General features: G+C 35.7%; 1 protein-coding gene across 2 annotated transcripts in view; it reads left to right on the top strand.

The window, feature by feature from the left end:
• LOC126964830 (uncharacterized) overlaps nt 1-11,510 on the top strand; it is a 38,998-nt gene extending 27,488 nt beyond the window's left edge. Inside the window, exons 6-7 of one of the 2 annotated variants that reach the window (XM_050808138.1) lie at nt 7,690-8,437; nt 9,221-11,510. In XM_050808138.1, coding sequence (XP_050664095.1) covers nt 7,690-8,414 — 725 coding nt within the window. In that variant the 3' untranslated portion in view covers nt 8,415-8,437; nt 9,221-11,510. The remainder of the gene's footprint in view (nt 1-7,689; nt 8,438-9,220) is intronic. The other variant, XM_050808140.1, reaches the window with a different exon arrangement.
• The last annotated feature ends 12,401 nt before the right edge of the window (nt 11,511-23,911 follow it).

The raw sequence follows: 23,911 nt of genomic DNA, 5'->3' as shown, positions 1-23,911 counted from the left end.
CAAAATTTATTCCTTTAGAAATCTTTTTGATGTCATTTCTTATTTATTGAATACTACATATAAGTTTGATCTATGTGTAATTAAGTGTTATTGACAGAAAAGATCGCCATTCATTACATTTTAGATAGCACTGATTTTCTAACAATTTCAATTAAGAAAACCAAACACACACCCAACAACATACAAAAAAAAGGTAAAATATATTTAAATATGTGATGAATAAGGTAGGGTCTGTGGTAGGAAAAAATATGACGGATGCTTACTATAATATATATTTATATGATGACGACTAATTGTGAAACAATTATTCTACTTAGATAACAATTATATAATAGTAAGCCACTTCAGTATATCGAATGTTTCCTACTTTCACTGTAAACAAACATCGAGGAAACACAGGATTGATATATCTGTATCTTACCTACTCTGTGGTTTAGTCACCCTTTTAGTGAAAGTACTGTTACGTCATACCACAGACCTACATTTGCACGGTTCAAGTGTCGTATACGTAATATTATTGGTGAATTCACCCTTTTAAAATTCCGGTACAAATCTGGGTCAAAATACAAATTGATAATTGAGGTTGTGTTCTACAAATTGATATATATTATAGTATTTTATAATATTTCCGCATGTCAAATTTCAACTATCAGTCAAACTATTATTTTATTTTTTATGCTGTGAGATCTATCTAAGATTAAATGAAACGATAAAAAGACACATTAAAATACATTATTGTATGCATACATAGTTTCTTAACAGTGGGCGACTCCTTTGCACTGAATGCCGGCTAGGTGCCACAGCGGTTTTTTAATGACAAGAAGGGACGAGACGAACAGGACGTTCAGCTGATAGTAATTGAAATTCTCTGCCCATTACAATGCAGTGCTGCTCAGGATTCTTGAAGGACTAAACAAATTCTGAGCTACTTCATGGCAGAAAAAGGCGCCACCACACGCTTGGTGCCAATAGTCCTATGCAAAGAAGCCTTCCGCTGGTAAATGCCCTTAGTCACCTCTTACGACACCTTTGGGCCTGGGACTTCCCTATTCTTTAAACATTTTATGCCTTAGCTGAGTGTAAGCTTGTTTACCTTTGATTTCCTTTTCATAGTCAATTGGCAACTGAAATTATGCTGAGCTTAAGGTAACTCTGTCGAATGCAAAAAGTCAAATTCGCGTTTTATCACACTTAGCTAAGTTTTACGTAAGTTTGCTCTGTGCAAAGTCTAAGTACGCTCAATAAATCTAAACTTTAACACCTTATGTCTCAAATTGACGAGCGCAATTGCAATGTCCCTGAGATTTATGGGTTCAATCAAGAATCTGACGCGGCACTACAGTCTAATGGGCAGGGCCCCTTACCATGAGGTGCAAATCTGGCATGTCTCATTTTCTCGTATGACTTTGGAACTTTATTGCATTGTTCGGACATAAACATAGTAAAAGTCCTGACCCCTCTGAGTTAAGTCCCAGAAAGGGGAGCCACAATTCCGTCTACAATAATTCGTTATCTACACCATGGAGATTGTCGAGATGCTGAGAATAGAAGTTGATACATCACTAATATTAATTTCAGAGTGTAAAACCCGTGGTGTGATGACGAGAAAAAAAACATTGTGGAGATTGTCGAGATGCTGAGAATAGAAGTTGATACATCACTAATAATAATTTCAGAGTGTAAAACCCGTGGTGTGATGACGAGAAAAAAAACATTGTGGACAATGCGACATACCATTGAATATGGTTAGCTAACAAACCGCGTCCCATGGTTCGGCCGGACCAAAATCGATCATGTCTTTAGCCTATAACGAAGAGCTTGCCATAACACATAAGTGAACTGCATTCAAATGGGTCCAGCCAGTGGCAGGCTCCTTTGCACAGGAAGCCGACTAGATTATGGGTACCACAACGGCGCCTATATCTGCCGTGAAGCAGTAATGTGTAAAAATTTACTGTGTTTCGGTCTGATGGGCGCCATAGCTAGTTTTCTTTCTTTTTCTTTCTTTCAAATTACTGGGCAAATGAGACTTAACGTCTTCTCTCGTCCCTTATTTTCATAAAAAAAGCCCTGAAGAAAATTCTAAAAACAATGTTTTTGTCACAGTTGTTTCACTTAACTACTTTAGTAACTACGTACCTAAATAAATACGTATGATAATTTGACACTTCGTAATAAATCTGTTTTAGAAGGAAGTATTATGCAGTGCCGGGCATTGTATTTAAATGATAGACATCTGAACTTACGTTACATCATTATAAACACCGACCTGCATGACCAATTCCTTGTAAACAGGCTTTTGTTAGTGTTACAGAATATACCTATTTAATGCAGTTACAAAACTATTTGGTTGAGAGGAGTCGTATTGGTTTTCGAAACTCTTTAAGCAAATTCTAATACTTGTGTAATACATTGACAGACCTGTTGAGTAAATAAATGAAAGTGAATGAATAAAAACTTTGCTGTTAAAAATAAAATAAAAAACTATTCCAAAACAATAGATATAATATGCATTAAGAAGTATAAAAATAATTGCGTATTTTTATACAATCTAATTAATTAATCTATTTCTAGTTACGGTTATTGTTATTTTTGGAATCGGTGTCCTTCCACCGCGACCCGCTCTCGCCTCTCGCCTCCTCACGACTCAAGCACATCTGACCTATAACTATGTATGTAGTTACAAACCTATCTTGGATGACACCGACTCCAAAAATTACAATCATTGTAACTAGAATTAGATTAATTAATTAGATTGTATAAAAATGCGCAATTATTTTTATATTTTTTAGTGCATATTATATATATTGTTTCGGAATAGTGTTTTTGAAGTCGGTTGTTTTTTTGTTAATTTTTATTTATTTTTTGATTTTTAGTGAATTTGAACACTAACTAACAACATGTCTAAATATATGTCTTAATTTTTCAATGCAGCAATGAACGTAAGGGCTTTGAAATTTGATTACAGACAGTTAGAAATTCTGCCGCAGATCACACCCTTACTGTAAGTCGTTAAGGAGTCCATTGATCATCATATTCGACTACGACAATCACTTGACCAACTATGTTATGGTAGATGACTTAAATATCCGGATACCATAAACAAGATTCGGCCGAGTCTCGTTAATTTGCTCCGTTAATTTGTAGATTTTGACGCTCAATAAGTGATTATAAATCCTATTTTGAATAAAAATATTTGAATTTGAATTTGAATTTAAGAATTTAAGAGTTCCGTTACTTTTAATCAGAACCTCTCACCAATCTATCTTTGAAGTATATCCTTTCCAATAAAAAAAAGAATCATCGAAATCGGTTGACGCAATATTGAGTTATTCGTAAATTTATCATGTACTTTGCTAAACGTATGTATAGCAAATTTAAGACTTTTATGGTTTTCTCATGGATGCCATTGTCAGATCTGGACCAAATAACAATGAGGCTACACGGGAAGCACCAGCTTACATATAAAAAAGAATTATCAAAATCGGTACACGCAGTCGGAAGTTTTGAGGTAACAAACATAAAAAAAATACCGACGAATTGAGAACCTCCTCCTTTTTTGAAGTCAGTTAAAAATATATTTTCGAAGATATTTGTCTTTTGGCAAGTTAGGGAAAAATTATCAGAGTGAATTTTTACGATTTGTTAATTCGACACCCTGACGTTAGCTGGTCAACTAGACCATTTGTATCACACTTCAGCTACCAAGCCTCTTGTAACTCAAATGTCTACTGAACCATAACTAATAAAGGAGAATTAATTAAATTTCAATTAAGGTATATACAAGTTTAAAAGAAATCTCTCTAAATGTACTTAGAACAATAACTTAACGTTATTTAATTAAATTATCCGGAATAATAATATTTTCATTCGTTGTATTTAATACCTTATTTATTACAATATTGTTTTTTCTACAAACGTAAGCACGAAGAATATTATTTTTTAATGAATGTATAAAAAACACTCTATTTTTTCCCTAAACGTCCCATAAAAATAGGTGTAACTTTGATTCTCTTTGACTAAATGATTCTTAACAATACTTTCATTTACTTGTATCATTTATTTTGTACATTATGATTATAATCTTGAAATAATTTATATGTATATCTAGACAGGCTGTGACAGCTGTGAACACGTCGAAAAAAATAGCGTCGAACTGTTGGCCACTATTTTCAGTAGCATGCACACTAAAACAGAGTGAAGTTATCCAAGACTATAGTATGTAACTGTTAATATATAACAATAAATACATTTAAAGATAAACGTAATATCTCTGATTATTGTAGATTAATCGTACATGACACGACCGGAAATTCACTTTACTAAAATAATCTAACCGTTATAAAAATTTAACGTGGGAATATTAACTTTCATAACTAAAAGATTGATTCTTTGATAGTTTTGTCTTCCAAGATTGAGAAATTATGTGAGTATTAACAATTTGATGCTTTTCCCAAAGTTTCCCGAGTAAATTGGCAAGTGAGATCAGATCTCATTCAAATATCTTTCCCGATGTAAACTTTGCTATTGTAGCGCGTGGGTCCTCCCTCTCACACGCGGGATCGTTGCAGGATTTAAATAATTGAACAACTTCTTTAATACTTCTATATTCACTTTAACTTTCTATTCAACATATAAATTATAATTATAAATATTAAATATTAGACTAAAGGTTGACCGTTTTCACTTTACTTCATTCTCTATTCTCTCTCGTTATTCAATTACTATTCGATTACCTTCACATTCGAGTCAATATTCAAACTCTTAATCATTTATTCTTTAACTTTAGCTTGACGGCCAACCATAGAGAACAATGAGTTCTTAGCGGATAAAAACTCCTTGTTACACTATAAACACTTAAGCAGTTCGTTATGTACAACGTACAAGTAAAAAGTCGAATAACTGTTTACGTGACCTTTCGCATTATTCAAGTTACTAGTCCAAGCTTCAATATTATCCAAATAATACGATACGGTTGACTTAGCTCACAACTTGTTTTCTTTGTTATAACAATCGTTTGGCACCCACTTTGATACAGGATTGATTGTTGCATAACTAACGTTGAATAGCAGCTCGTGAAAGACAAAATATAACAGCAAATACTTTTTAAAGATTTTAGTTTTGAAGTCAAACTTCTTTAGGCGCGACTTGAGGGTAACTCAGTTTTTTTCATGACGGTACGCTAACTTTCGAAAAGAAAATCAAAAATCTGATAATTACTTGACGAGTCAAAAACGTAAGTGTTTAGTTTTGAAAATTTGTGTTTATATGGGTCTGAGAATCGGCCAACATCTATTCATGATTTCTTCATGATTCAACATTAAAAAATACATACAACTTAAAATTTTCACCCTTCTACGATTAACCCCAGTTTTTAAATCACGATTTTTATACTATTATGTTCCATCCTCAGATACGTAATAGGGTTGCAAGATGACAATCGAATACAATAATAATTGAAGTACGATAAATTTTATGTACGATATATTTGGTACGTCTAAGAATCGGTCATCATATATTTGTTATACTCCAAAAATTTAATTATTTGATTTATTTTTATTACCTTAATTGGCAATACAACGTTTCCTGGATCAGCTAGTAACTTTACATCATTATTTGAAAAATATATAAAATCTCACTTGTAAAAATGATACAAGTAAAAAGGCAATTTTTTATTCTAGGTAAAGACCAAACGCTGGTGAAAAGATGAAGTTATATCGTCAGCGTTTTTTTTATTAAGTTTTACTTAAATTTTATTGTACGATATTATATTGTAATGAAATATTATACAACTGCTACGGCCTTAAAAATAAACTTTATATAAAGTTATAATACTTATATAAAAATTTTTCATATTCTTTGTTTATTCTCAAGTACAACTTTATACTAAGATTTGTAAGGCCACTAATATTAAATATCAACTTAAGGCGTCAATACCTGCCAGTGACCTTGCTCATACATCGAGGGCAAGTGACCAGGGTGTACGAGTAGTATATAGAGATTAAAATAATTATTAATTTATAATCATTAATGACAAAAAAACCTAAGACAATCACCGACTGTAATCATCTTTTCTGCATTTTTAGAAACACAAATTTCAGTTATTCAGAGTAATATAAAGCGAACGTTTAGCGTTAAACTGAACATTTCAAGGTCGATTTATGATTTATTAGTGACATTATGTGATTTGACAAAATAAAAAGTACAAGAACCATCGGACGTATTATGTCGTACAATTTAAAACTTAACTGTTTTTGGCACTGCTAGTTATATATTAATTTAGAGTAAAACGGTTATAACTAGAGTTAATTATCGGCATTCAAAGTAAATTCAGGCTGGATTCAACTATTTATTTTCTAATCTCAAGATGACAATGAGTCTATTGTCTATGGTTTTTCTCTATATATTTTTCCTTCTACAGGGCACCGTCGGTACTATAATTTACCATAACCAATTACAAGAAAAGAAATAATTGCGGCGCATCCATACTCCCCGGCTTGAAAGTTCTGAGGATTTTAAAACTAAATTGAACGTGGACAAGTGGAAAGAGTTGAACCGTGGACTCTCTCCAAGGGTCCTCCGGTTGATCCTCGTTCGCCACGAATGTGTTTTCGGTGTTCGAATTAGTATCTATATTTATAATATTATGACGACTTATAAGCACGGTACGTTCTTGTGATTCCTCTGGTGTTACAAGAGAGTACGGCCTGCGGTGATCTCTTATTATTATTAGAATCGTTAGGACCATAAAATAATAATTATGACAAACGTTGACATCAATTATCCCTAAACAAGGCATAGCCTGTAATATATTTAATACAATATACTTACTTAAACATATATATCAACATCTACGACTCGGAAAGAAACTATTCATCATATAAATGTTTGCACCTACCGGGATACGAACCCGGGACTTCTAGCTCAGCAGGCAGGGTCACTAAACACTATATGGGTCGTCGTATTGGTATAGCGATATGCAAATGCGATTGAGGACAAAACAAATTGGACGGTGCAAAAATTTTCCTGAGGCTTCTGATATTTAGATACACAATGACCGGGTCACTTATTTATCTAAATATCAGAAGCTAATATACGCCCTGTAATAAATGCTGTGAGGTTCATTTATTCAACTATTGAACAAATAACAAAAAAATCAAATTGATTTCTTAACTTATTACCGACTGCACAAATTAAACTTATGTAACCAAAATTTATGGACGATACGGGACTCGAACCCACGACCTCCGAGCGCTCTTAATAACTAAGTCAACTCAACTCAATTTGCATATTAGGAAATTGACTTGAGATGTCGTTCTTTCACATGCAATCGATGCGGGACTCGAACCCGCGTCGTCCATAAATTTTGGTTACAAATTAAATTTGTGTTTTTTATCTTTAAAATACCAAATTATTTATTACCGACTTACATTTAGTGCAGTGTTTTTAACATTGCAACAGACATAAAGATGCTTTACTTTCTATTTTTACGTCCATAATGTTATATAATTCGGTAATAATCATTATAAAAAAAAAAAATGGGAAGTGATTAATCACCGCTCATCGAATCCGTGTTAATAATGATCATCTTTATGAATTTAGAAAGGTGTAACCTATTGGATTATGTAACTTCCGACTGAACTGAAGAGGATGACGCAACAACTTTACAATGACAATTTTTTGAGACAGGACGTGGAAAATTGAACGGTGTGCATGCCGGAGTCGTAATATTGACGCCGCTGGGCGAGCCTTCTACGAGCGAGGCACATCAGCCAGGATACACTCCCCTTGAACCCCCACCTTCCATCCTAAACTCCGTGTACTCCGCTATAAAAGGCGTCTTCTCAGCAGCTACACATGATCATCACTCACTCCCTTCATACCAAGAACCTCCCCCGCCTCAACCCGCTCCCCCATTCAAACCAATGTCATGGGGCGCCGTAGACTCTTACGGAGAACCAGCAATGGTTGAAAGTTATCCTGAATATGATCCACGTAACACTGCTAATTCGAACATACCTTACGATTATGTTACTGCAAAAAAATCCGTGATTCCTTCTATTTATAAGCACGAAGGTCTAACACCTGCTAAAATCCAAAAGATCAACCACAATCTAGATAAACTAGCTGCATATATGAATGAAAACCAAAGATCCTCTGAAGTAGGGCCAAATTTCAACAAAGACTACGTGAAAATGTTTCATAAAGGTCAAGTCCCATTCTTACCAACTCCTGTGATAAGTGACAATGAAATAGGTGTCCTTCCCGCTGAATCACTCCCTGATAATGATTCCCTGACTAGTAGTACTACTACGTCCACTTCCAAACCAAATAATACGACTGAAAGTGAAAACACTCGGAGGAAGAAAGATTTAAAGTTTATTCTGCGAGGGAACAGGATCGTTCAAGTTTGACCATTGACTGATGACTGACTGAGGTATGTGTACGACTCGACTTTGACTGAAAGTTTACCCACTTATACTCTGGAACGTATGTATATGTTGTGTATTTAAAATAACTGGTATTTGGGCATCGTGTTATTTATTTCTGGTGTAAAAATTATCTAATTTTCCAACTAGCTCCTTAATTTTAGTCAGAAACTAAATTCTATGATAACATTTAGCTCTAACCCTAATTTTGATTCTTATTTTCTCACCGTTCTCACCAGTGGGAGGCTCTTTTCCACAGGATGCCGGCTAGATTATGGGTACCACAACGGCGCCTATTTCTGCCATGAAGCAGTAATGTGTAAACATTACTGTATTTCGGTCTGAAGGGCGCCGTAGGTAGTGAAATTACTAGGCAAATGAGACTTAATATCTTATATCTCAAGGTGACTCAGAATTTTTGGGTTTTTCAAGAATCCTGAGCGGCACTGCATTGTAATAGGCAGGGCGTATCAATTAACATCAGCTGAACATCCTGCTGGTCTCATCCCTTATTTTCATAAAAAAAAAATTTACTTAAGGGGTGTCAAATATAAAACAAAAAACTGTATAGTTCGATATTGTTAATATTATTTTTTCTTGACACATATCACCATAAAGTAAAGTTCGTAAGGATTTTCTTCCAGAAATCTCATCATTGGTAGCTGATTAAAAAAGTAATAATTTTATGGAAATTGTAATAAATCTTATATTTTTTTCGTAACGAGTATGACTAATGTCTGGTGCGCCTGGTGGTAATATTTTATTTAATCGAATTTTTTATGTTTTTTCAGATATTCCTGCATATAATACAGGACTTGATGCGGAACATTTGCAGAATTATCAAGTTTAGACTTCAACAGAACTGCCTTAAATATAGTAGACAATATCACAATACTTATGTGTATTTTACCGCTTAAAAAGATTTGAAAAATTACTTATTTTACACCTACTTAGACAAATTTTTTTTGCTAAAAGTATGCTTATAAATGTAATTTATATTATAGCATTGCAAAATTATTTTGGAAATGATAATTTGGTATGATTTTTTATACTATAATATGTAAGTGAGTAAGTTATTAATATGTTTAAGATAAATCCTAATATTATTTGAAATATTGAGCATTTATCGTGTATCAATTAACAATAATTGTGTTTTGACAGAAATTGTAAAATTTAAATTTAATGTATTGTAATTAGGCCATATTGTAAGTGTATTTTAAAAACAAACAAGAAATCATCACGTTAAAAGGCCATAAACACAGTAACAAAAAGGCAAGGCATCCAAAACATACTGGACTGTAATATCGCGATATATATAATATGTCACAAAGACAGGGACGTGACAAACTCACGGGGCGGGAAATACATTGCTGACGTTGTTTTGCTGTTCAATCCATTCGTTCGGTACAGAGAACCGGTGAAACAATACAGTAATAAAACAGTAGTTTAACTTCATAATAGAGCGCTCGAATCGACGCATGCACACATACACACGATTTACACGTCCGCTGAGAGATCTTGGGATGATAAAACTATTGAGTGCCGTACGGCGCCGAGACTGGTCCTCTAAATGATTCAGATCTTTTATAGAGGATTTATATTATGGGTGTAGATAAAGTCTTGTATGCAACTGTTGATAATTAGGTATTAAAACACTCATGTGATACTATTATTAACCCATATTCGTGTTTTAATACCCTTTATTACACAACAGTTGCATAAATAACTTTATATGTACCATCCCTAGCGCTTCGTCCAGCCGTAGGGCTAAATATCAAGGAGACTGATGAGTTACGCCACTGTTCTATTGTGCTAGTGACGTCTTGATTGATGTTTACAACACTAGCTCTTTAGATCAGAGTCTCTGTTAACGTGTTACGGTTCCTATGCATTTACAACACGTTCCAGTTTTGTTTGAGCCTGTCACGTCGCCGCCCGTGTATTATCTCGTTAGGGCCAGGCCACAACACTGCGTTGCGGCGTCATTCAACTAGCTTTCAAATTCAAATAATTTATTCAAATAGAAAATCAACTCAAAAACCGAAAGCTTTTGTTAAAGTGTTTTTTATTAAATTATTAACCAGTCTACATAATACTTAGGGCCATGCCGGCGTCGTAGATTTTTACGATTCTCCGCCGCAACGCAGTGTTGTGGCCAGACCCTTACGTATGCAGTGTCCTTTGACGTATGTTTTTGAATTGAAGACTTCTTGAGGTACGTTGGGTACTATTGGTATGAGGAAAAAGCACAGAACTCAAGTTACTGCCTCGCAAGAGATTGAAGTATATAATATGATACATAGAGCGGACGACATTAAAAATTTTTTGCATGAAAAATTTGCCAATGAACGCTCTATGAATTTAATCTCTTTGCCGTTGGAATTTGAATAAACTTAACCGTAGAAACATAATCCTCTTCCAGTAGTTACCATACGTATTGGTTTTAGAATATAATTATAAAAATGTGAGGGTTGTGAAATGAAAATTTATGAAAGTAAAATAAAAACACTTCCTTGGAATGTTAACTGAAGGAAGAAGTTTCAAATTTCAATTCTGACGACTGTCAGTCTTTTTTTTTGCTGTGCTTTGCGCTTTGGCATTAGAACATTATAATGTCACCTTGTTGATCATTGAAAGAGTTAATTCGGTTCAGAATAAAATTATAATTTAATGGAAACTATCTATCTATATATTGGAAACTATCACACATAAAGTATGATACTTTATGTGTGATAGTTTCCAATATATTCTAATTAGTGGATATTTATTTATTCCGAAACTACACAATATATAAATATATATAAACTAACCGTACGAGATTTCGTTAATAAAACCTTTTTTGTTGAACAGATCGGAATAAAAATAACACAAATGAAATTAAAATAAAAAAATACTTGTCTCGGTTACCTAAGTACAACAAGTATAGATTTATGAAAAAATATTTAATGTACAGATACGGCACATCCAAAATTATATTATGTACCAATAGGTTGATGTAGATATGTAAGTACGAATTGTAAATAATTGCTCAAGACTTATTTATATTATAATTATTTTTGTAAATAAAGTGTGAGGGAGTTATATTTGGATTTATTTGGTATTCCATTATGACACTGCAAGATTTCTAAACGCAGCGCCCATATATATATTATGTTAAGGCACTCATGAAATTGTAAGAATGAATTTTATTCTTAAAAGGCATTAAATGCATTTACTTTCTCTAAATAGATTCCTTTAGCATTCTTTCTGATGTCATTTCCAATATACTAGATACTACTACCGCTTCGGAAACAAATGGCGCTCTGAGAGAGAAGAAGCGCCGTAAGAAACTGTCCCAGAAGTTCTTTTGTGCTCTTTTTAATCAAATATATATATATAGAATTGTCATTGCTATTGCTATTAAATAATCATATTCTATTCCCAGGCTGTCGGATCACTTAGATATTCAGCTGTGGAGTAGTAGGGTTTACGACAGAGCTATTTATTAATAAACCATTTAAAGTTATTTATATATAATACCTGAACAGTGGCTGACTTTATTATGTTTCTTAAAACAAATTAGGATATCATCCCCACCATCTTGATGTGTGGTGGTACTCCACAGTGCGGTTTTCAAGTAGCTCTCTTCCACGTACTACGAAGCTGTGGAATGAGCTTCCTTGTGCGGTGTTCCCGGGACGATACGACATGGGTACCTTCAAATAAAGCGCGTACACCTTCCTCAAAAACCGGCAACGCTCCTGTGATTCCTCTGGTGTTGCGGGAGAATGCGGTGATCACTTAACACCAGGTGCGCTCGTTTGTCCTCCATTTTCCATAAAAAAAAATTTTAATAACTTTATATCAAATAAATAAATTGCAATTTTTTTTGATAAGGGCCAATTGTCTAAGGTATAAATCTTAGAAGACTTAATTGAAACTAACCAGTAATTTTCCTAATCATTTTTTTTACAAAGATAAACCTGCTCTGATCTGTATCTTCTATCGCATATAAAACGAGGAGTTTCCGAAGGGTTGTACCAGCAGCTGAATTCCATCGCCCGACACTACGTTAAAGAGAAAAGCTTCACGCCCATCACATAGGTGTCTCTCATTGCCCACGAAACTTTTTACTTCACACATTGTGCAGTTATCTGATGACTAATGTGTTGCCGAACCGATATGACTTAGACACCATCAAATTTAGAGTATGTCAAAGACTGGCAACGAATCTGTCACTTGTTTGTCAACCCGTGGGAGGTTCTTTTGCATAAGATGTCGGCTAGATTATAAATACCACAACGTTGCCTATTTCTACGCTGAAGCAGAAATGTGTAAGCATTATTGTGTTTCGGTTTGAAAGGCGTCGTAACTAGTGGATTTACTGGACAAATGAGACATAGCATCTTATGTCTCAAGGTGACGAGCGCAATTGTAACGCCTCTCAGAATTTATGGTTTTTTCAAGAATCTTGAACCGCACTGCATTGTAATGGGCAGAGCGTATAATTTGCACGTCCAGCTCGTCTCGTCCAATAGTTTCATAAAAAAAAGAAATACAGCCTTACAGAGCTGAGCACTTTGGACAATCAGTTAACTAACATTTAACATTTGAATCAGTTTTGAAAGCCAGGAATAAGAAAGTAGTTTTGGAAAGAAGAAGGTGCTACGCTTCAGACTGCATTAAGCTTTTTTTTTATGACGAGCAGGACGTTCAGCTGATGGTAATTAATACGCCCTGCCTATTACAATGCAGTGCCGTTCTGTCTCATCTTCCCACTACTAGCTAGGGCGCCCTTCAGACCGAAACACAGTAATGTTTACACAAACTGCTTCACGGCAGAAATAGGCGCCGTTGTGTACCCATTATCTAGCCGACTTCCTGTGCAAAGTAGCCTCCCACTGGTGAAACTCTTATATGGTGTACAAAATGCTAAGGCATAATTACATAGGTTAGATTTAACATTTCAATATAGAATTAAACTCTCCAGAAAATACCAGTGTAAGTTCAGATGTGAAGCTAAATAAAATATTGTAGTCAACTGTACTTCCAACTAGCTTCAACCGATACATATTATTATAAAAATTAAATTTGTAACCAAAATTCTTAACAAGTTCGATTCCCGCATCGTTCATAAATTTTGGTTACAATTGGTTTGTATAATTAATCCCAGAAGTGAGGGATATAACTTTAAAAATATCAAATTCTTTAGACGAAATATTATTAATGTTTTTATCAAAAAAAAATTATGAGACGACCAAAGTCCACTTGGTGGTAATTGATATGGCCAGCCCAATACAATCGAGCTCAGGATTCTAATTATTCAAGGTGTTAATATAATTATTGACCTTCAATTAATAATTAGTACATAATTAAAGATTGTTAAAAAATTATCTTTTTCTTCCACTCTTTAAGACATACCACCCATTTTCTTTTACCTTTATCCTGTTCTACAACTATAACTAAGTTTCCAACTTGTCTAATCTATGAGTCCCGAATACATGCGTCATTCTCTTTTCTTGTGCAAGTGCAAGTAAACTAATAATGCAAGTAAAATAATTGATGTAATCAGCGGGCATTTAGTGTTCTGGAAAAAATATTTCTGTTTGTAAGAATATCCCTTATTTATTTTGTAGTAAACGGCTAGCATTTGTTAGTCATTTTTAAACAGATAAAGCCTATAACCACCATCTGGATGTGTGGTGGTCCTCCACAGTGTGATTTTCAAGGAGCTTTCTTACTCGTACTACAAAGCTGTGGAATGAGCTTCCTTAAATTGCTATATTCTTACTTTCAAAAAAAGTGCGTACACCTTCCTTAAAGGCCGGCAACGCTCTTGTGATTCCTCTGGTGTTGCAAGAGAATGTGGGCGGCGGTGATCACTAAACACCAGGGACGCTCGTTTGTCCTCCTATTCCATAAAAAAAAACGTATTTTACAATTTTTTGTACTTAAGTCTTAAGCTAATCTCATAAAATCAGCGAGCATTCATATTCTGGATAAAATATTTTTGTCCATAAAGCTACTCTATTATTTTGTAGAGTTGCAGCAGTTGAGACGCCTGAAACGAACAACTAGCATATTTTTCTCATTCTTAAATACATATAGCTTATAACGCTATTTTAAGTGTCTTGCAAACATTTCTAAAGTGTAAGCAAATTCATCCGATCTAATAAGCGACCCTGAATGTTCTTGAAACAATATTTGTGTCATAAGGCTATTCTACATTTATTTTGTAGATTTGAAGCAGTTTAGACGCCTGTAGTGAACTGCTAGCATTGTTTACTTATTCTATCTCTTCACATATATTATAGTTGGAGCAGTTGAGATGCCTGTACTGAACTGCTAGCATTTTTTACTCATTTTATCTCTTCACATCTATTATAGTTGGAGCAGTTTAGACGCCTGTACTGAACAGCTAGCATTTTTTACTCATTCTATCTCTTCACATTTATATTTGAAGCAGTTGAGACACCTGTAGTGAACTGCTAGCATTGTTTACTCATTATATCTCTTCACATTTATATTTGAAGCAGTTCAGACGCCTGTAGTGAACGGCTAGCATTGTTTACTTATTCTATCTCTTCACATATATTATAGTTGGAGCAGTTGAGATGCCTGTAGTGAACGGCTAGCATTGTTTACTAATTCCATCTCTTCACATTTATATATAGTTGAAGCAGTTTAGACGCCTGTACTGAACAGCTAGCATTTTTTACTCATTCTATCTCTTCACATTTATATTTGAAGCAGTTGAGACACCTGTAGTGAACTGATAGCATTGTTTACTAATTCCATCTCTTCACATTAATATATAGTTGAAGCAGTTCAGACGCCTGTAGTGAACGGCTAGCATTGTTTACTCATTCTATCTCTTCACATTTATATTTGAAGCAGTTGCGACGCCTGTAGTGAACGGCTAGCATTGTTTACTCATTCTATCTCTTCACATTTATATATAGTTGAAGCAGTTCAGACGCCTGTAGTGAACGGCTAGCATTGTTTACTCATTCCATCTCTTCACATTTATATATAGTTGAAGCAGTTCAGACGCCTGTAGTGAACGGCTAGCATTGTTTACTCATTCCATCTCTTCACATTTATATATATTTGAAGCAGTTCAGACGCCTGTAGTGAACGGCTAGCATTGTACTCATTCTATCTCTTCAAATTTATATTCGAAGCAGTTCAGACGCCTGTAGTGAACGGCTAGCATTGTTTACTAATTCCATCTCTTCACATTTATATATAGTTGAAGCAGTTCAGACGCCTGTAGTGAACGGCTAGCATTGTTTACTCATTCCATCTCTTCACATTTATATAAAGTTGAAGCAGTTCAGACGCCTGTAGTGAACGGCTAGCATTGTTTACTCATTCTATCTCTTCACATTTATATTTGAAGCAGTTGAGACGCCTGTAGTGAACGGCTAGCATTGTTTACTAATTCCATCTCTTCACATTTATATATAGTTGAAGCAGTTCAGACGCCTGTAGTGAACGGCTAGCATTGTTTACTTATTCTATCTCTTCACATTTATATATAGTTCAAGCAGTTCAGACGCCTGTAGTGAACGGCTAGCATTGTTTACTCATTCTATCTCTTCACATTTATATTTGAAGCAGTTGAGACGCCTGTAGTGAACGGCTAGCATTGTTTACTAATTCCATCTCTTCACATTTATATATAGTTGAAGCAGTTCAGACGCCTGTAGTGAACGGCTAGCATTGTTTACTTATTCTATCTCTTCACATTTATATTTGATGCAGTTGAGACACCTGTAGTGAACTGCTAGCATTGTTTACTAATTCCATCTCTTCACATTTATATATAGTTGAAGCAGTTCAGACGCCTGTAGTGAACGGCTAGCATTGTTTACTCATTCTATCTCTTCACATTTATATATAGTTGAAGCAGTTCAGACGCCTGTAGTGAACGGCTAGCATTGTTTACTCATTCCATCTCTTCACATTTATATATAGTTGAAGCAGTTCAGACGCCTGTAGTGAACGGCTAGCATTGTTTACTAATTCCATCTCTTCACATTTATATATAGTTGAAGCAGTTCAGACGCCTGTAGTGAACGGCTAGCATTGTTTACTAATTCCATCTCTTCACATTTATATATAGTTGAAGCAGTTCAGACGCCTGTAGTGAACGGCTAGCATTGTTTACTTATTCTATCTCTTCACATTTATATTTTAAGCAGTTGAGAAGCCTGTAGTGAATGGCTAGCATTGTTTACTAATTCCATCTATTCACATTTATATATAGTTTAAGCAGTTCAGACGCCTGTAGTGAACGGCTAGCATTGTACTCATTCTTTCTCTTCAAATTTATATTTGAAGCAGTTCAAACGCCTGTAGTGAACGGCTAGGATTGTTTACTAATTCCATCTCTTCACATTTATATATAGTTAAAGCAGTTCAGACGCCTGTAGTGAACGGCTAGCATTGTACTCATTCTTTCTCTTCAAATTTATATTCGAAGCAGTTCAGACGCCTGTAGTGAACGGCTAGCATTGTTTACTAATTCCATCTCTTCACATTTATATTTGAAGCAGTTGAGACGCCTGTAGTGAACGGCTAGCATTGTTTACTAATTCCATCTCTTCACATTTATATTTGAAGCAGTTGAGACGCCTGTAGTGAACGGCTAGCATTGTTTACTCATTCTATCTCTTCACATTTATATATAGTTGAAGCAGTTGAGACGCCTGTAGTGAACGGCTAGCATTGTTTACTAATTCCATCTCTTCACATTTATATATAGTTGAAGCAGTTCAGACGCCTGTAGTGAACGGCTAGCATTGTTTACTTATTCTATCTCTTCACATTTATATTTTAAGCAGTTGAGACGCCTGTAGTGAATGGCTAGCATTGTTTACTAATTCCATCTATTCACATTTATATATAGTTCAAGCAGTTCAGACGCCTGTAGTGAACGGCTAGCATTGTACTCATTCTTTCTCTTCAAATTTATATTTGAAGCAGTTCAGACGCCTGTAGTGAACGGCTAGGATTGTTTACTAATTCCATCTCTTCACATTTATATATAGTTGAAGCAGTTCAGACGCCTGTAGTGAACGGCTAGCATTGTTTACTCATTCTATCTCTTCACATTTATGTATAGTTGAAGCAGTTGAGACGCCTGTAGTGAACGGCTAGCATTGTTTACTCATTATATCTCTTTACATTTATATATAGTTGAAGCAGTTCAGACGCCTGTAGTGAACGGCTAGCATAGTTTACTAATTCCATCTCTTTACATTTATATATAGTTGAAGCAGTTCAGACGCCTGTAGTGAACGGCTAGCATTGTTTACTAATTCCATCTCTTTACATTTATATATAGTTGAAGCAGTTGAGACGCCTGTAGTGAACGGCTAGCATTGTTTACTAATTCCATCTCTTCACATTTATATATAGTTGAAGCAGTTCAGACGCCTGTAGTGAACGGCTAGCATTGTTTACTAATTCCATCTCTTCACATTTATATATAGTTGAAGCAGTTCAGACGCCTGTAGTGAACGGCTAGCATTGTTTACTTATTCTATCTCTTCACATTTATATATAGTTGAAGCAGTTCAGACGCCTGTAGTGAACGGCTAGCATTGTTTACTCATTCTATCTCTTCACATTTATATTTGAAGCAGTTGAGACGCCTGTAGTGAACGGCTAGCATTGTTTACTAATTCCATCTCTTCACATTTATATATAGTTGAAGCAGTTCAGACGCCTGTAGTGAACGGCTAGCATTGTTTACTTATTCTATCTCTTCACATTTATATTTGATGCAGTTGAGACACCTGTAGTGAACTGCTAGCATTGTTTACTAATTCCATCTCTTCACATTTATATATAGTTGAAGCAGTTCAGACGCCTGTAGTGAACGGCTAGCATTGTTTACTCATTCTATCTCTTCACATTTATATATAGTTGAAGCAGTTCAGACGCCTGTAGTGAACGGCTAGCATTGTTTACTCATTCCATCTCTTCACATTTATATATAGTTGAAGCAGTTCAGACGCCTGTAGTGAACGGCTAGCATTGTTTACTAATTCCATCTCTTCACATTTATATATAGTTGCAGCAGTTGAGACGCCTGTAGTGAACGGCTAGCATTGTTTACTCATTCGATCTCTTCACATAATAATATATTATAGTTGAAGCAGTTAAGACTCCTGTAGTGAACTACTAGCATTAACATTCGTTCCTTAACAAATATTGCCGTCTATAAAATTGTCCTTCTTATTAAGGGTAGAGCTAAGAATGAGTGAAGGTAAGTTTACCGTTACAATAGTTTTAGAGCAAAACTTCACAAAACTCCAAGAAGTAGATTTTATGCGAGATACGAGGCGGAAGGAAATACCCTTACAATAATAATTAATATATATCTTTACAAAATCATTGCTTCCTGTTCGACAGGCCTTACCACATTCACTTTCTTTCTGCTCCGGGGGTGCAATCATGATATTACGAACATTTTACTATGACGTAGATTATAGACCACGTAACATAACAAGTGCCTTTATCTTATGATGTTTATTGAAGCACTGTGTTAGTTTCTTTCTCTGCGAGGCAAATACTTTACGTATTATTGAAGCATTAATTATTTATTATACAATGAGAAAAAAAAGCCCGCTGAGCTTGTTGCGCCCATTCTTCTCAGGTCTGAGGCATTCATTTTGGAATGGGTGGTAGTTTTTGACTTTCAATAAGTGATGTCACATCTGAAGATCTAATTTCAGTAAATTATCAAAAAAATCATGAGAAATTTCCTTTGTTTTTATTAATTCAGTATTAAATAATGTTAACACCAGAAACTAACATAAACATACTATGCCTTCTATTCGGCTAAGTCAAGTTATTGTCAAAGTTTTTTGTGGGACGTTGTATATGCTTTTACAACCAGATACCAGAAAATGTTCAAAACAAAATATATATTACGATATTCAAAAGAATTGTAAAAAGACGCTTATGTCGTAAAGTTACCTACTACTGAGGTCCCGCGTTCGAATACCTGTAGATGGAAATATTTATAGAATAGAATAGAAATTTATTTATTTACCATAGGGAGTCACACTAACATAACATATTGTAACAACACTTGGTAAACGTCATGAAGCGACATCAGTTTGTAATTCCATGACACGGAGAGAAGAACTGATAAGAAACTCCCAGCCTCTCTTTTAAATCATATAATTTTTTATATCATATAATTAGGAGTGGTAGTGCCTTGTTGGGTCCTCACGGACACAACCAATTTGGCCGGCAAGCACGGACTAAAAATAGACTACTCCAGGACGGTACCAGGCTATGCAGTCCTGGAAAATCCGCCCCGGGCGTCCACAATTAGGGCATGTACCTAATAGTGGTTGCCCAGGCTGCCCCGTGTATTCTGGAGGGGGCAAATCTGCGCTGACTCGGGGCAAACAGAACAGGAGGCTCAAACCACCCTCCTCCACACTCGCTGTAGACTTTTGCAACATCAGGGGGCTTCGCTCAAATTTTAATTTTAAATTTATACCACTTTTACCTGGGGACGGCGAAGCCGGCCATGCTCTTTTTGACCGAGACACAGATATCCTCCCTGGCTGATTCATCTTACTTTTTATACCCGGAGTATAATTTGAAACACTCCTTTATACCACGGGCTGGCGTGTGCGTTTACGTCAGGCAGGATGTCTGATCTCGACGCCTGAGTTTTCTTGAAGGACAGGACCTATCCATCTTCTGGCTGCGTGTAGACTGCGATGATGATTCTGATTCTGATGACTATCCGTGAATCTACGCATGCCTGTATAGGTCCCAAAGTAGGTAACGCAGAGACTGGCCGGCTCCTTGAACACATCCAAATAGCTACAGATTCCGTGTTGGAGCAGTTCACCACTAGAGAGATCGTGTTTCTTGGCGATTTTAACGCCCACCACGCCGAATGGCTAGGCTCACGTACCACCGATCATGCAGGGAGATCTGTTAACGCCTTCGCCTTAGCATATGGTCTGACGCAACTGGTTATTGTGCCAACGCGAATCCCAGATGTGAAAGATCATACACCTTCACTGTTGGACATTCTGTTGACCTCACATCCGGACGGCTACCTAGTTTCCGTTGACCCTCCTCTGGGATCGTCGGACCACTGCCTGATCCGGAGCACCGTGCCGATCACGCGCCTAACACGGCCCCGCTTCTTAGGCTGTCGCCGCGTGTGGCACTATAGGTCAGCAGAGTGGGACGAGATGCGGTGCTTTTTTGCATCCTACCCGTGGAGGCAGATCTGTTTTTCGCTGGTTGATCCAGATGCCGCAAATATATGCTGCAAATCAACAGTATTCATTGCAATGCGGACGACAGCACAGGGTATGCTTCCTACACCGGCCGTGCCAACATGTCCCGGGATACCGTCGACGAGAACCGGAACAAACTTGTGTCTGAAATCGAGACTATGCTTTGCAAAGTCTCGGAATGGGGCCGACAAAATTTAGTCCAATTCAACTCCAAGAAGACACAAGTTTGTGCGTTCACCACTAAAAAGTCTCCCTTTATCTATCCCCTCGATTCGAGATCACTCCTCTAACTGCCACAGCCTGTATTGGCATAATTGGCGTCGATGTATCGAGCGACATTCAGTTCCGTGGTCACTTGGAAGAGAAGGCCAAATTGGCCTCTAAAAAGCTTGGTGTACTCAGTAAGGCGAGTCAGTACTTCACTAAAAGCCACCGCCTGCAACTTTATAAGGCGCAAATTCGGCCTCACATGGAGTAGGCACTGTTCTCACCTCTGGGTGGGTGCTGCCCAGTACCAGCTTCTTCCATTTGACCGCATACAACGAAGAGCGGTTCGAATCATCGACGATCAAGCCATTTCCGATCGGCTGGAATCTTTGGCATTGCGTAGAGATGTGGGTTCTCTTTGCATCTTCTACCGCATTTATCACGGGGAGTGCTCAGAGGACCTGTTCGGGTTGATTCCAGCGGCCGAATTCCACCACCGGACATTACGTGCAAAGTACCACCCGCACCACGTAGACGTCTGGCATTCCACAACCGCGCGTTTAGTGAGAAATTTCTTGCCTCGCACAGACACTTTGTGGAATCAATTACCGGCTGCGGTTTTCTCGAACAGATACGACTCAGGGACCTTCAAGAAAAAAGCATACTCCCACCTTAATGGCCGGCAACGCATTTCTTGACACACCTGTTGTTGCGGATGTCCATGGACGGTTGCCTCACCTCTTCCCACTCCGTGAGCCTCTTGCCCGTTTGACCCTTTTTATATAAATAAAAATTTATTTATTTATCTAACAAAATTGCTTAGCCTTCTTAATACAATACATACAATTAAGGTATTAATTTAAATTAATCAAAAATTGCATTTTTGGCTTGTTATATATAATGAGATAGTAATTCTACAATTTATAATAAAAAAATGTAGACCTTACTCTTATCTCAAACGCCTCTAGTCCATTATAAAGCTTCTAGTATTACTTCTATTATCTTTGAGGGCGGCGATCTTTATTCCGTCAGGTTAAACACTTCCCCATTTACTGCGAGTAAATTAGTATAAAAATGTTTAATACGCATAATAATAATAAAAATACTTCATAATATGCAGATGTTCTTATATACGTGTAATTCTATAGATTGAAAATGGACATGTAGCACTTCTACAAGACAAAGATGACCGCATGAGAGAACCTCAAGGGGTTAAACAGACGACATATTCAGACGGCTAGTAGCAACTGGTTCCGGTTAGCTGAATTCAGAGATCACTTTGAATAGGGTAAACCTGTACAAGGGTTGTTACAAACAAAAATAATTACTCTTACTAAAATAAATAACCCAAGAAATAAAATTTAAGGCTTTTTTGTTTTATACTAACTAGCTGACCCGATAAGAAAATGAAAGAAAAACATATTTCTGAATTATTTTATAATATTATGTATTAAAAAAATTATAAGGATTAATATCGTCATTGTAATAAGCTGCTTTTATATTACCGTTTCAAATTGCGGTTTTTTTTTAAGTATTAAAATGGATATAGTATGATATCCTTAAGAGATAAACATAATACGCCATCGCGGACTTTTCTGTAGACCTGTATAAGATACACGATTCCACAATACATTATTTTGATATATCTCAAAGTGTTGAAGCTCTCAGGCGCTTCCTTTTTTTCCGAAACCTCCAATAAATATTGTAGATGTATACAAAAGTGTATACGAAAACTTAACTAATTATAAACTATTATTAAATCTTCCTCGAGAACCACGCTATCCATTGGTGAAAAGACAGAGAGGCAGGCCACCAGTGGGAGCCTTTGCACCGGATGCCGGCTAGATTATGGGTGGTACCCATAATTTAGCCGGCATCCGGCGCCTATTTCAGCCGTGAAGCAATAATGTGTAAACATTATTGTGTTTCGGTCTGAAGGGCGCCGTAGCTAGTGAAATTACTGGGAAAATGAGACTTTACATCTTATGTCTCAAGGTGATGAGCGCAGTTGTAGTGACGCTCAGAATTTTTGGGTTTTTCAATAATCTTGAGCGGCACTGCATTGTAATGGGCAGGGTGTATCAATTGCTCGTCCCGTCCCTTATTTTCATAAAAAAAGGCAGACGCGGTGGAAGGCTTTGATTTATAATATTAATTTTATATTAACTATTAAATAATATGTTACAATCAATACTATCTCGTATATAATTTGTAAAGTAATGTATTTTAATGTTTTCTCTTCGCTTGTCTAGTACAGAGTACTGTCAATGTTACAGAGAGTGGCGCGGTGGGGCTACTATAAAGACCGACACTGACCTATATCGTTTTTCATACTGCGTCCGTTCGAATGTAACTTGCACTGAAGAACTTAACAGTTAATTTTAAACTAAATGTGTATATCGCTGAGTTTAATTTAATTATTTGTGTATAGTGTTATCTATTTGTGACTGTATTACTGGAGATGTTTCATTATTAAAATTGTGATCAATAACCAAGATGTTTATATTAAAGGTAATTATCATATTATATATATATATATATAATATTATATTTGAAATATTTGTTGATGTCAAATATGAAAAGAAAAATACTTTATACTTCAAAAAGATTTACGATCATCACACGCAATTTTAAAACAATAAAATTCAAATTCAAATATTTTTATTCAAAATAGGATGTGACATCACTTATTGAAAGTCAAAGACCACCCATTCGAAAACGAATGCCAGACCTGTGAAGAATGAGCGCAACAAACTCAACACTTTTTTTTCATAAAAAAATATTTTTACAAAGTAATATTGTATAATTGAACTTATTATTTAATAGCCTGAGGGTGGTCGCTCCATTCCCAATCTGTGGTATCATTAAGAAAGTCATCTAAGTTATAGTAGCCTTTACCACACAAACGTTTTATAACAATTCTTTTGAATAACGTAATTTTTTTGGGAATAGATTGAATATATTATTATTACATTAAACCACAATATATCATAACATATTGTAGAAAAT

The sequence above is a fragment of the Leptidea sinapis genome, chromosome 6 (genome assembly GCF_905404315.1).
Source record: "Leptidea sinapis chromosome 6, ilLepSina1.1, whole genome shotgun sequence".
Lineage (NCBI taxonomy): Eukaryota > Metazoa > Arthropoda > Insecta > Lepidoptera > Pieridae > Leptidea > Leptidea sinapis.
This window is presented reverse-complemented; position numbering and strand designations above follow the sequence as displayed.